This window comes from Branchiostoma lanceolatum, chromosome 15, assembly GCF_035083965.1.
Source record: "Branchiostoma lanceolatum isolate klBraLanc5 chromosome 15, klBraLanc5.hap2, whole genome shotgun sequence".
Taxonomy (NCBI): domain Eukaryota; kingdom Metazoa; phylum Chordata; class Leptocardii; order Amphioxiformes; family Branchiostomatidae; genus Branchiostoma; species Branchiostoma lanceolatum.
Window position 1 is genome coordinate 7,120,100 of NC_089736.1, and position 15,139 is coordinate 7,135,238.

Consider the following 15,139-nt stretch of genomic DNA (forward strand, 5'->3'; position numbering starts at 1 on the left):
TTGACCGTCGTAAGTACTGTAAAATGCGAACCTTTCTGGGTGGTTGTATTTTCGCGGGGGACTCTCCACGAATGCACCACACTGCAAATATGTCTCCGTTGTATTACTACTGTACTACAAAATTGTTTGACCGCAAATTTGAAACACCACGAAACTCTCCTTTTCCATCCTACTGCGAAATAAAAAACCCGCGAAAGTAAATGGATTTACAGTAGGTTGTTAAAGTAGTTTCAATCTACTTTTCCAAGACCCTATAATTAAGAATCAGGGTATATAAAAGGCTTTACTGGGTACATATTGACACTGCGGTTCCGTATAAACTTTACAGCCGCAATTAGCAGGGAGTCAAGAATGTTTATATTTGCTCACTCTCTTATCGTCCCGTCGGCTCAACACTTCTGTTCCTATCCATGGCATCTTGTTTTTTTCAATGACTCAAAATGTATGCTTATGATACGTTCCACCAACAGGCAACTTCTACAGAATGAATCGGATAGCTAATACGATACATGGGTTTGGAAACATACCTAAAACGGTTTCCACAAAACGTAACATACTGGTTAAGGATATACGCGTCTACCTAGTGATACATTTTGACGAGAATAACTAAATTTTACATCGTTGCAGACAGAATACACATCCCTAGAAGAAATACACACGAACGCGTATACAACGCGTACACAATCTCGCGTTTTTAAAACACTCCAGACGTACTTCACCTTCTACTCTGTTTAAAACAAAAGTGGACATTTACCGTATAAACGAGGGCATATACAAAGATTCTGAATTTTGCACCGAAAACCCTTTGTGTTTTGACTATGGGGTTCCCGCCTATCCTATTGTGGACATAAAGGATTGACTTACCTGTCGGAAGGTTAGATTCTCACTGATACGACTCGCGGCGTTTCCTGCACTTTAACCGCCTCCATGAGGACGAAACCACTTGAGTTTGGGTAACGACAGATTAACAGTACTTTATTCCATACTGACGAAAATGAACGAAATCTGTAACGCGTGACGAACCCTAATGTCTGGATTTAGCTTCTTCTATGTACGATGGCGATGAAAGTTATTAAATGAATGACAAACAATGCAAATAAAGTATCTCCCATTCTCTTGAAATGTTATCTTCCTTTCAGTTTGAGTGACAAGCTATTGTTCATACTATAGGTGACTAGAACTCCTCAGATCTCCACAGGAAATCTATTAAGTGACCTTGAAGTTGTGTACGTCCTCTTTGACTTCCGCGCTGATTCTTGCCAGAAATATCTGACATTTCATCGGTTATTTAATCTCCTTGATGGGAATTGAACAGAGGGTCTGAATTTCTGAGCTGGTGGGTACAAAGTCTGCACTGATTTTGGAAAGTATCCAGAGAAACTTTGACGTCACACAAGCGGAAGTGTCCTGAGATCTGTGGCGACTAAACAGGAAATGACGTATATGTCTGTTTTCAACCCACCTGAAGGTGGTCTGACGTCATCAGCAAACCATTAAGCGCGTCATTGGCGGCGAAGAATCTGTCAATGCAAAACTTTATGGCGAGGGGGGCAAATCGCGATATTCCTTTTGTAGCCGATCCTCCCTAAGCGATCTTCGACAAATTTGATTTGCAGTCTTAGCGATATGTTACTGTATTTGATTTTGAGTACATTTTTGCCATGATAGCAGCAACAAATAGCCGTGTTTTCGTGTTAGCTCCTCAGAGTGCAGACGTATTTTTGACAACGGTGGATTTTTTGTCAAAATAAACAAAAGGGTACAAAATGTATTTGCTACAAAATGCATTTGCATTCGATGACTATACTTTCCCATCAAAGACATCAACATGTTGATCTCCTAACATCAAACACTCAATCAATCAAAAAAACAACTTACCAACCAACCAATCAATCAACCCATCAATCAATCAACCCATCAATCAATCAATCAGTGAACCGATAGATAAAAATTTATTAATATAAGTAAAAATCTTTGTGCAACACATAGAAATAGAAGATCATGAAGCAAAGAAAACTGTATGATTTAGCTCCACGTGAGCGCATCGACCTGCGCCGAACTCGACACGTACATACAATGAAGCGAAGTGCTATTTTGTTTGCATCATTTCACCCCTCCCCCTAATCGCAAGCAGTGACAACATGCCTCGGTAGGTTATGTCTAGGTAATCTCGCATCAGATGTTGGAACATCAACTTGGAGGGCAAGATTGTAACGTTTTCTAGCTCCCCGTCCTTGTTACATTCATATCCATACTTTATTGTACGACAATGTACATGACAACAACTATTAAACACAGTACAAACGGGTGAATTCAGATGGCACCTTGTCGTCATTGTAATCTCTAACGTCTTCTATGTCGTTACCATCTCCCCATAAAATCTGTGTTTACTAGTACCATACTTGTCTGATGCATTATATTTGTTTTGTAGAAAAATACAGTAACATGTACAAACAACAGGCTTGTAAAATTGATTTAAAGCAGTTTCCATAATTTCTATGATAGCTGATATAGTCACTTGAATCCTGTGACTATAGGAAGACTCCGAAAGCACTTTCAAAGTGATAGAAGTTGGCGTGTTCATATATGGCGTTATGAAATTTGCTGTTAAGTTTGAATACGCCACATTTCTTATATTCTTTGCCTCAAACTGAGCTCTTTTACACGGGACAAATAAAAGTGTCTGGCACAATACCATTCGCGATGGCGTAGTTTTGATCTTAACTTGAGGCAAAAATGTCATCGACTAGTTGCTGGATTAACTTTTGTTCCTCAGAGTCTCTTTTTTCCGTCTCTTGCAGTTCTGTAATCACATTCCTATTCTCGTCTTTGATTGGCGGAGACACGACAGTGGGTATGGCTTTTGGTTGGCTGCTGACTTTTCTGTACTCGTCCCTGATTGGTCGCTTGACGACAGTGGGCGTGGTCGGTCGGCTTGTCTGCGTTTCTGCGTCTTTCAGTTTTGACGTTCTGTTTTTGTGCGTATTCCTCAGTGGACGATCTGCTCGGGGTGACGCAAAACTAGTCTCTTCCTACAAAACAGTTCATGAAAGCAAAACTGTCAAGTTAAAAGATTGACATGATTAGGATAAGTAAGAGAAAAGTTGTACAAACATGTATGAAAGTGTATTATAAACAGCGACGGCTGTATATGGTCCGTCATTCGACACTTACCCTAGTAGTGTCTATGACAGTTTTGGAAGGCCTGGGTCGCCCGTTTTTGCCCACCACTCGCCACTGGAAGATTGCACTGTCGGCACCACCTGTTGATAACAGGTAGCTGTCGTCATACAGGAACCGGACACATGTCACGTGACTGCTGTGTCCCGGGTAGATGTGACCAGCACTCTACAAGAAAGAAAAAAAAAAAAGAAGAGATATGTTTCTTCCTTACTTACTTAAGATTTAGTGTCGGATTATAGGCATAAATACAACTTGAAGACGATTCACAAACAGCTTTAATACGAAGAATCAACTAGTATCATATACATGTACGTGAAATATCAGACCACCGGATGTGACGTCACTACCTTATGTGTACAGCAGGGGTACTTGAACAGGTTGACCTTGCCGAAGTCGTCTGATGACGCAAGTAGTGTACGGTCGCGTGAAGCTGCGCATGCGTTGACGTCAGTGCCGTCCGCTCCTTCTGGCCACATACCTGTCATGCGCACAAGGCGAGGATCATCAATTGACTTTCAACTGCCACTTTTACTGTTTTTACAATAGAAGTTTGAAAACATAACATCTGCAATGTATGACAGAATATGATACCTATAGGTCGATAACTTACCAAACACGTTGTAACCAAACACGCATGTGTATGTGTGCCAGATGACGTCAGTCATGGCGGACACTTGACCGACGTGACGTAATGTGATGACGTCCCAGTACAGCAGCTCGTAGTCCCCGGATGTACTCTGGAGGAACCTGCTATCTGCCGACCAGTCCAGGTGCGTGACGAAACTAGAATGGCCTTCCAGTCGGCCTACTTTCTGCAGATTTGAACAAGAAATCAAAGATCTTGTACCTCGGTGAAATATTTAATTTTTTCTAACTTTCTTGTTTTATTTATTATTGTGCATTCATCTATGCGGGATCAATTTTGGACCCGGGCCAAGCCAACCTTCCCATCCTGCCAGTCTCCGGTTGCATCATCATCATCAAATGACTATTCTAATTTAAATGCAAACCCCTAAAACTTAACTAGTTAGGTTGATGTGCAGAACAGCAAGTTGTATAGAATGCAAAAAGAATGCTATCGGTTTAGAAAGATGGGAAAATTTGGAAACAGAAAATTATATACCTTGTAGTCTCTACCATCGTCAAATACGGCGTAGATATAGATGAAGTTATCGTGAGACCCAACTGCCAAGAGTCTTCCGTTCGGGGAGTACGCGAGACAGTCAAGTTGCTCAACGCCGTCCCTACGCTCGTAGATGACGTCAGAGGTCATTGCGTCCAGGACGCACCACCTGTAATATTAGACGACAAGCCATTGGTCAATGCGTTTTGGTGGTGCTCAGCCTCGTCCCCATGGTATTATTCTCCATGGTGACGTGGTCTCTGGGAACGAGGTTTTTTGGATGAAAACTGTCACGGTTTTTTAAAACGAAAACTGTCAATTTCGGACGAAAATTGTCGCTGTTGCTGTTATGTTGAGTTGTCCTATCTCACGAAAACAATACCTTTACCACATATGGATGTAGATAATGGACAAATTCAACGGCAGCGTTATATTCCAAGACAGAGGCCTTACCTTCCCGAGGTAGTCCCCACTGCAATGATTCTTCCAGTTGGGTAGATATCAGCAGACTGGGCCGCATACTAAACACAACAAGAGCACATCATTCCTATCTCAGTACATAACTGATATTCACCTTCGCCAAGAAGGCTATGTTTTCGATGCCGGTGTTGCCTCCTATCGGATTTCTGTGTTACTGCAGTGGAACTTCCAGTTTTGATATCTCATGTTCTAGACATGCTATGGTCATGCTTTAGAGTGGAAGATATCTCTTGGAGCAGAGAGTGAGTGATGAAGGTTTAGACCCCCTAGCGGCCGATTGCAGGGGAACTGCAGGGGCCGATTTTGTTTGACACTTTGAAAGAGAATATTTCAAGAAGGGGTTGACAGATCAACATGATTCTTGTATGTTTTAGAAGTGTGATGCGTTACCACACATCAGAGCATTTGAACAAGTTTGTCGTCTTTCTGAATATATATATACATATATTTACCTTTATTGATTTCCGCCACATGGGCTCTCTCTTTATGGCGTTCCACAGAACCACCTGTTTGGAGTAGTCACACGTCACAAACATGGGCGCGAACGGATGGGTGGCAAGGCCCCATAGCTCCTCCATATGCCCCTGTACAACAAAAATGCAAACACTGAACAGTCAACAACTCCATTTCTTTCAACGTTGATTCAGATTATAAGGAATCAAACCATACTTCCAATATCCGAGTATCCTATAAAACCACTTCCGGTTTACATCTTGAAACTCAACGCGCATAATGGTTTGCTGATGACGTCAGACTATCTTGACCTGCCCTCAAAATTAACATAACTGCCGACGCACACTAAACAAAGAAACAAACACACCAGCTGTCTACAATATCTCCGGTTTCATGAAGGTAAAAAGTGCACCTTGAATTTCCTCAGAATAAGGTTATGACGTCTTAAATTAGAACTTACAAGCCCCTTTTAACTTGTTGTGTATCTATATCACGTATCTTCGTCAACATGATACACGTACCTCCAGAATGGACGTGAATTCCCTCCCGACCTCCCCTCTGCAGATCCCGTTTCCGAGCGTCCCGACAAACACCACGTTCTCGGCCGCATGCTTCCCGCGATCCCACGCGCAGATGGACCGCACACCTCCCAATCCCGGCGGGATCTGTAAGGGAAAATATGTTTAAAGGACAGAGTGTCACAAGGATTGCTCTCAATTTTATGTAAGTTGTAATCATCTCAGCTACCAATTCATCGTCCCGTTGAATGTTGTCATAAACAGTAAGTGGAATGTTTTTCCTAGCCTGTTCTAAGTTTATGTTACGTCAATGTAAATCAATATCGTAGTTGAGCTTTTCATCTGTATGATCTGCATAGCCGGCATAACCACTCTTCGGCGTAACACATCAGTTTCGCAACCACGCGGCGCAGAAGCAGCTATATGTATCACATTGAACGACCTGTCACACCATCATTTGCACATCTTTCTGTTATCTAAAGAAATCTAATGAGGATGTCCTACTGTACTATAAACAAATATATTGATGTGTTAAGAAATGCTGCCCCGTTTGTTTTCAGTGATGGCAATACCTGGCTGACTTTGAGCGGTGCTTTCAGCGCGCCGTCCCACAAGACGACCTTCTTGTCGCTCCCCCCTGACACCAGAGTCAGCCCGCCTCTCAGTGTGCACAGCGCCAACACCCCGCCCTTGTGTGCGCCGATTATAGCGTGGCTGATACGGTTCGTATCTGAAAGGTAAGTCCAAAAGTTAAATGAATAACTTCTTACAGTCTTAGTTTAAGCGTTATTATCTGACTAAATTCGTTGCTTGTTCTCCTAAGTCAAAGGTACAGTTAGATTTTGAGTAAATGAGGTGCGACTAAAACACAATTACGGACAACGTGGTCGAAAACATAACAGTATCCCTTAGGCTCGCCCCTGAGGTGTCGCTAGAATTTGCTGTTACCTTTCTTCCATAGAAGGATGTTGCCTTTAGAGTCGCCTGTGATGACGTCACCGGTATGTGTGAAAGCGATACAACGTACAAACTTGGCCTTCAGATCCTGTGCAAAAAAATGTGTTGTTGAAAAAAAGAATAGATAAACACGGTTGATAAAGATGCAACTAGCTACACTAATTGAGAAGATAGGTACGCATCAAAGAAAAGTATGAGGCAAGTAAGATGCAAAAAAAATACGTTGCTGACTTACTTTGTCTAATCAGTTACTAGTTGAAGCTGGCCAACGAATGTAGATATTTATCTAGTGAAACCTATTACAGTCCCGTTGTGCGATTATAACACGATAAATGCACATGAAAGAAATAGTATCAAACGTACGTCGAAGATGCCGTTTTTCTTGGTGAAGACGCCATCTTTCCTCAGGTGCCAGAATGCCAAGTGGAATTTGCCAGCTGTAACCAGCTGTCTGCTGTCCACAGGGTTGAACGCAGCCACGTGTAACGGCTCCGTTGTTGCCTGACAGAGAAAGAAAATACCAAAATATTTAGCCTCTACCAGTCTCCGCGGATCGCTGGGAAAATAGTATAAAAATTGGCCAAATAGAGTGAATAGTATGCCAAGGGTAGTCAGCTATGCAGAGAAGTTCAATACTATTCACTCTATTAGGCCAATTTCTACTATTTTCCCAGCGATCCGCGGAGACTGGTAGAGGCTACCAAATATTTTATTTTCTGTTTTTCATGTCCGTGGCCACTGAATCTGGGGACTCCTTGACTTACAATCGTTCAGTAGTATTTGTTTATGTGTCTTCAAATGCTGTCATGGCAACGACACACAAACAATGATTTACCAAATCACTGTCCATATTCAAGCTATCTTATTTTTTAGTGTACAGTAAACAACACTTCTTTTTAACTCGCAAGCAATGGAAATCTGGTAGCGACACTTTATTAGCTGAAGAATTTCGTTTCTAGAAGCGTCCTATCAATGTTTCATCTTTTACTTCATTGTTTTATCATCGACCTTTCGAATCATACTTGTGACATTTGGGTTGGCAGCTAAAAGACAAAAGGTTAGCTGGTTTGAAATGTCAGACAGCCTTAGGGTAGAGATGGTACCTCGGCAACTGTTACAACCAGTACTTATCTCAATAAGTTACGGGGAAAACTAGTGCATCAAACAATGGACCAGCTATTTTAGGCATTTTTTGGCAGACGAGAACACAGATTGTACGTACGCAATAGTATAGAACTAAGTTGCAGAATGAACAGGCTTGCCTCAAATGGCTTTTTTGTGAGACGAATAATGGAAACATACAGTTGCCAGGACAATAGACTGATTGCACGTTTATGTTTTCATTATGCTACGGGATCGGTCTATAGCATCATGGAGTTGTTCATAAATGAAGTAGAAGGCCTCGCGTATGAATATTTGTACCTTCGCCTCTCCCAGCATAGTGTTATTTTTCCAGTCCCACATCCGCAACATGTGGCCACTGCCGGATTCATCTACTACGGCTATCTTTGCACCGCCATCCTGGAACAACACATGATTGAAAGCAACAATAAACATACAACAAGCAAACAAGCCAACAAACAAACAAATGGTCAATATACATTTAGATTAGTGGATAATGGAATATTTGCTATCTAAGTCACAAAAAGGCTATGAATTTCGTGTCTTAAAGAAAAGACAATATCTTACAGCGACGGAGAAGGAAACTGCGCAGACTCCTAATCTCAGCTTCCCGGCGCCGATGACTTGTAAGGTGTGTAGCGTTCTGGAGTCCCAGATGCGAATGTGAGGCTGAAGAAAAACGGAAAGGTCTTCTTAGTAAACGCATGCTTATCCGTAAAGGATACGGATATATCATTTTTAATGACGCCTTTACACATCTAAACGTTGCGGAAAGGCACCGTGAAATAACGTAGCTATTCGCATTTACGGACAGGACATGCCAGGCAACCTTCAGGTACACGTATAGGCGTCGTTATGTTGCGGAAAGGGGAATAAAGTGTTCTCAAATAAAAAGTGGCAGGGTACTAGTTGTGATTGGTCTATAGTCAGTGATAGATATAGCAATGCTAGTTGTTAAGTAAGAGCTAGAATAACTTAAAATGTACGCACCTTGTACCAGTTACTTTCGTCAGCGTTTTTGTAATAAGGGTCGAATCTCTCGTAGCAAGGAAGCTGAAAAAAAAAACATGTAAAATTGAGCATCACAAGAAACAAAACTCACCACCGAATAACAAAGTTCTTTATTCACAACCACATATTCACAAGAGCCGACTTAACGGTGACCGCCTGTCACCTTCCTCAGGGCAAAAATTACTGGTTCTATTTCGTATTGCAGCTAGGTGTCGCTGCTGCAATGTTACAAATGCGGTCCCAAACGTAAAGTATTGTCACTATCAGCTCGTAAAAAAATGTGGTACCAAACTCGATTGAGTCTATGTCCCCCTCATTACGGTTCATGACTTGGGTGGATTTTCTGATGAAATTATCGTCACAAAACTCATCACCGATCAAACTAATGTGAGTCAAACACGCAACAGCTGACGCAAAAAAAGCTTAAAATATTTCCGCCATATTTAAGAAAATGGTTTACCTCCTCGCTTCTATCGTGGCCTCCAACTTGCCCGCTGGCTACCAAAACTCTGTCTGGATGGACGGAAATGCTGCGGGAAAATGTATCATTAGAACATTTTCAAAAAAACAACTCCTTAACACAAATTCTCTTTGATTAGCATTAATATGTAACAATTTGAACTGGCGCAAGTTGTTCTCATTCCTTATTACTTACCATTTGATGTCGTCATTATGACCGAGGTAGTGTCTCTGTGTGTGTCTCGTTGGGTCGTAGATGACTACAATAGCCGCTATGAAGTACACGACTTCCCCAGAGGCCAGTTGGTACAGATTGGCGCGACAGTCTCGCCCTCGGTAACCGTACCTGTGGGCTGGTTAAGGATTTTTCCCGGGGACGGCAACAAAATAACGTACCACACAAGGTGTAACCGATTTTAAAAATATACGTATTTGACGACAGTACAATAGATACATTTCAGACAACAAGTCGGAAAGGGTATCCAAAAGTTCAAACACCATTACTGTTTGTAAATTTTGTGCATTTTGTAGTTTTTACCGTTATTTCAGACGTAATGTGTTGTTTTTTGCTGTTTTAGTCGTTCGTTGTATAACGCAATGGCGTTGTCATTGTCCAGTTATGCTTTTCTTTTGATATTTCATCATTGAAAAAAGATGTTGAATTTACCTTTAGATATATCACAATCGTAGTATCATATGAAAATTTGGTGCGTCTTATCTCTCTATGAATCCATTTCTCCAATCTGCGGTGTAATTCTTTAATTTGTAGGCGCGCCATTTGCCGCAAGACGCAGATAAATCACAACATTCCTCTTTACATAAGTTTAAGACAGTGTCCTTAAAAGTGAGTATTGGGGACACGTAATCCGCAATTATACAATTATCTGTCTATTCATAACCTGTATATCCAGATGTCTGGATTATATGTTACTGACATTGTAAAATGAGGCACTGTCATAGAAACTCAGTCGACGAAATTGATATTTAGGTTCACGTGAAGATGTCAATACTTCTGAGGTCGTTTCATCATTCTATTTGATCTTAGCCCAAATATCACCATAGTACAGTACCTCGAATTCTATTGGACGATAGTTTTGTCCCAAAGTTTATCATTGGTCCAAAAGATACTCCCACTCCAGCTGTAGTACCATTATAGTAGCTCATATTCTATTGGACGATAGTTTTGTTCCATGGTTTATCATCGGTCGAAAAGATACACCCACTCCAACTGTAGTACCACTATATATATAGTACCTCATATTCTATTGGACGATAGTTTTGTTCAATGGTTTATCATTGGCCAAAAGGATACACCCACTCCAGTTGTAGCTGCTCTCTGGGCGGCTTGGACTCTCTGGACAGGTCCACTTGGCCCGCTTCTTGGGGGGCGACCATGGCGATAGGTCTGCCCCTTAGGTACATGCGCACCATACCTGATCCCACTGGAAAAACGGGATTAACATTTATAAAGGTTTTCATATATAAGTATTTTTTTACATCCGCCCTTTAGCACAATCCGGCTTTTCCGTTTTTACCTCCGTGTATGGACTTAGTATCTATTCGGTGTGTCTGTTTGTTTGTGTGTCTGTGGCAGAGTGGCTGGTTTCCAGATGCTAATGGACACTGGCAGGAAGTTAGGTCAAAGGTCCCAGAAAGGTCCTTAAAGGTCATCGAAAATAGATCACGGAGGTGTGAGATCTTCGATCTCTTGTTTCTCATCTGTACTGCGTTATCAATACCAAGAACATTTGTCATGATGATGAAATTGTTAAACGAATGAATCTTTTAGATACAGCATTGGGATGCGAGTCCACCATCATTGGTTCGAACCGTGCACATGGTGCATGGCTCAGGCACGTGTTTTGTATAATGGCTGTCTCCATACGCGTGGTCTTATTGTGTCATTTGTTATGGACTGGACAATTCATTTCCTGACGACGTAATGAGGTCAACATGTGAATATCATTGTAAGATCGATATCTATGTACTCAGCGTTAAGCGCACTCTTCAAGTGAACAATAGGAAGATGAATATAATCTTAGTGGCTTTGTTGTTTGTAGAACTAGGGTAAAACTATGTCGTGGGTGGTACCACACCCATTCATTACGAATACCGTTTGCTCCGGGTTGCCAAGAGCCTAGTCATTATGTTCATTAGTGTGATTATGCCATTTAGGTGATCAAAGGAGCGAGGAAGACACTTGTGTGACGTCCGGTCGCTCCCTCTGACGTCACCGAGATGACATTCTTCCGTAGCTTGCGGGAATACTACATACTTGTTTCCGAGCACCTTCTTTCAACAGTCATACTTGTGTTAGCCACCTCTGCCAACGTAGCCACTTTTTGGTGGTCCCTTACATCGTTTTTCCCATTGACGAAATACTGTCTATAGTGGCCACCTGTTCACTGTGACCGTTCTGTTCAAGTCACAATGACTGTACCTCCCCACCCTTTGAATTTTCGGAATTCGAAGATTTCACTGTGATACCTTTTGATATTCACGACTTTTCCATGCATACAAATTTGTTTTATATGATATAGACGTGTGCCGATTGATAGACATCGTGGGTTTTGTATAATTTTTTCCAACCTCAGTATCCGTAGCAAACAGAAAGGGTTGCATCCTTGACTGAAATATATAGAAACCCCCTGTAGAGTCTAATTACAGTTTTTGCACTACCATTAACTTGACGACCTTTTCTCAAGATAATATCTTCGTCTCCAAGACTATGGTAGTCCTTGGCCTGTCTACATATCCTATGATTATTACGGCGAATTACAGCCAAAGACAATAAATTGCCCTATAACCCAGGGCTTAAGAATGTTTTAGAAGATCCCTACCCCTACTAACACTAATGATCATGGGCGTCAACTCGACCCAAAAGTCCCACGTTGTTTGTAGGTGAAATTCGGGACTATGGCCTCCATTCAATTTTATGCAAAACGTCTCGACCTGTTTTGTACAGTAACTGTTGGTGCTTTAGGGAATACCATGTAAGCATTAAATAGTAATGAAGCCATCAAAACTATGAATAAGTAATGTGTAAACAAAGGGCGAACGGCTGGCAAAGGTAAGCAAGAGGACTGAGTAGTACTCTTGCTTCCCAAACGCACAAGGACATATACATTGGTTTCAAACGTTTCATGAAAACAGTCATCTTATATATTGTGTGAATTCTTTCAAATGTTAAGTCAAACATTTTTCAACACCACCTTTTTGTGGTTGTAGTTTCTATGTGGTTGGTCGACAAGTTTCATAATCGTAAAGAAATTGTTGTTTCAAGACAAATATCTGAACCACATGAGACATTATCCCGATCAACAAGAGAACGAGCTCACTAGCTATGAACACCTTTGGACCCAGATATCACATTTTACAGTAGTCGGGGAATTTCGAGCTAATGTGTTGAGATATATGTTGACAAGGTTAAGGGTTTTGTTTGATGACTCGTTTTTCAGAGACGCATTTTAAAGTAACGAGATAGTAAAATAAGATAGCGAGTTTCCTCCGTTAATAACATGTAAGGGCGGTGCAAATGTCATAAAAGAAGTACATCAACAGAATTGAATATGGTTATCTCACATCGGACGAAGTTCTTTATTTTTTCTTTAGTATTCTATACAGGAAAAATTTCAGTTTAGTAACAAATTTCTCCGTTGGGTCGATTCCACTTCAAAATCTAGACGTACGAGGAGTATCTTTCAGAATATTACTTATTCACGAATTATGTTGTCGATTGTTTACAACTCAGATTCTAAAAGTACTTCCCAAAATCTACAGTCCTGTATTTCCGATGCCCTGTTTTGTTTCGATAAACCGTGTTTCCGAAAATAGTTTTGTTGTGCTTAGAAGATTAAGTCTACACATTGTATATAGATTATATCTTAACAATGGTTGTGGTGGTGTGGGCTGGGGTCATCTCTCTGGAAAATCTTTTGTTGTTTTATTCTCATGGCCTTGAAATATGATACGCCGTGTCAAGCACACTTAGTATGTCCTTGTGCTAAGTTGTAGTTAACGACAAGAGGGTTTTCTGCTTGGTTGGATTTTAGATATGGTAGCCTTGGTAGCTAGAGCATAAACAAGAGTGATTCAAGATGTTTTAGGGTTATAATGTGAGTTCATTTTTCTCGTATGTAACACCAATATTTTCAATTCATGAAATGATTTTACAACGATCTGTTCCCATAATATTTCTATAATATTGGTTTGGCATTTATACTTTGACGTTGCCGTTCTTTAGCAAATGAAGTGCTCACTTTAGACTACCGTAAAAGCATGTGTCGTGGATGTAGAGTTCGGCGTGGTCAATAACGTATACTTTAATTAATACCTAGAGCCTGTAGGAATAGGAAACAAAGAACAGCAGTGCCTGTGCTAAAATAATACTTCCAATCTTATGTGGCTGTGGTTTTCTGGCAAAATCATGGTGTTATTGAGCCACACACTGTTCTACCTTTATGATACCGTTCACTTAGCGACAACAAACCATAGAAACACAGCAGCGTGCGTGTTGCGACTCAACAAGTAGTCTGGTGACAACGCGAAGTTTGTTTAGCTTTGTGACTTTCTTTGTCTTGCGTTAGAAACCGTGACGGTAAACATTGACGGTCAGGTACGGTAACAGCACGGTTGCAGTACGGTTACTGTCCATGAGCTACAAGTTCACGTACTTAGGTTTTCCTGTCGCTTGGATTCTTCTTGTCTTCTATCACACGTATACGGATAAGAACACATGCTACACATGTATGTTACGAAGATATGATTAAGTAATATAGATCAAGAAGAAATATCAGCACTTACACCCTGGTCCCTTCCATGGCCGGTCGGGGCTCTTAGATCGGGCTGTAGAAGAGCCGGACTCGGAGGACGCTATCGGGTGTCCGTAGTCCGGGGGAGCGGACCGTGTGCCGTCTCTGGTCGGCGACCTGGTGCGACTGACCCCGAGACGTTTGGCCGGGGAGGTCGATCTCCGCCGCCGACCCCTTCTCCCTTCCATGGGCGTGTTTACCGTAGATCCTACACGTCTGTAGTGTGTTTTCTTGACGTTACAACGTCAAGCAAATAAACGGCCGTCGCGCTATCCTTTCATGCAGCAGTTCACTCCCATAGAACGCCTACGCGAAATACATGTAGCTGCTGGTAGAAACTATCTCTTTATCACATAGCAACGGTGATCTGCATACGGTAGGGTGTGGTTGGATAACATTGTCTTTAACCTTCACGAAAATCCAGCCCTCCAGCGTTGTTTACATAGCACAATACCGTACTCTGAAGTGAACCTGTGTTCCTTGGCCCATCCAACAAGTGCGTGACAGCACCATAATGTCAATGCAGGTGTTTCAGGTGTACGAGGAAGGCGACAAAACAACGTCGTATCGGGCACAATTTTGTTACTCGTTTCGTAGGCAAGTTAGAATTCACTTCAATCCTTTTTCAACTACGTAAGGAATGCAATAAAAGGCAACAATAGTAAATAAGTCACATTCTTTAGAAAAAAAAGATATTGTTGGCGGCCAGTGTTTTTTGTTGTTGTTTTGCTGCCTTCCTTGTCATACCTGACCCATGGCGACCTGGGGATAACGCCGTTACCATGACGACAAGCCCGGGGCTATCCTCTCTTTACCATACAGGAATCGAACGGAGATGATTACACGTGGAAACGCACGTGTTGTCGTGTTAATTACCGTACCAGCAGTGTTTTGAAACAACTATCACAGGAACTGTTAGCTTTTGCCTTTATTAGTTTATATAAAACTCTATTCCAAAACGAAACGATGTTATAGCGTTACGCCAAAAATAGTTACTCAAGCAACTGGATAAAATTTTGAAA

At 41.5% G+C, this 15,139-nt stretch overlaps 1 protein-coding gene across 1 annotated transcript; it reads right to left on the reverse strand.

Annotated features, from left to right (window-relative positions):
* Nucleotides 1-1,929: 1,929 nt before the first annotated feature.
* On the reverse strand, nucleotides 1,930-14,669 carry LOC136420456 (echinoderm microtubule-associated protein-like 2). Its single transcript, XM_066407394.1, has 18 exons — nucleotides 14,110-14,669; nucleotides 10,619-10,748; nucleotides 9,503-9,652; nucleotides 9,308-9,377; nucleotides 8,827-8,889; nucleotides 8,404-8,505; nucleotides 8,137-8,235; nucleotides 7,078-7,215; nucleotides 6,706-6,802; nucleotides 6,330-6,487; nucleotides 5,761-5,904; nucleotides 5,239-5,370; nucleotides 4,760-4,827; nucleotides 4,307-4,475; nucleotides 3,794-3,995; nucleotides 3,531-3,661; nucleotides 3,175-3,348; nucleotides 1,930-3,032 (listed from the first exon to the last, which is right to left on the reverse strand). Exons 1-18 carry the CDS (start codon nucleotides 14,303-14,305, stop codon nucleotides 2,721-2,723), a joined length of 2,535 nt encoding a protein of 844 aa, XP_066263491.1. The 5' UTR covers nucleotides 14,306-14,669; the 3' UTR covers nucleotides 1,930-2,720.
* Between the last annotated feature and the right edge of the window lie 470 nt (nucleotides 14,670-15,139).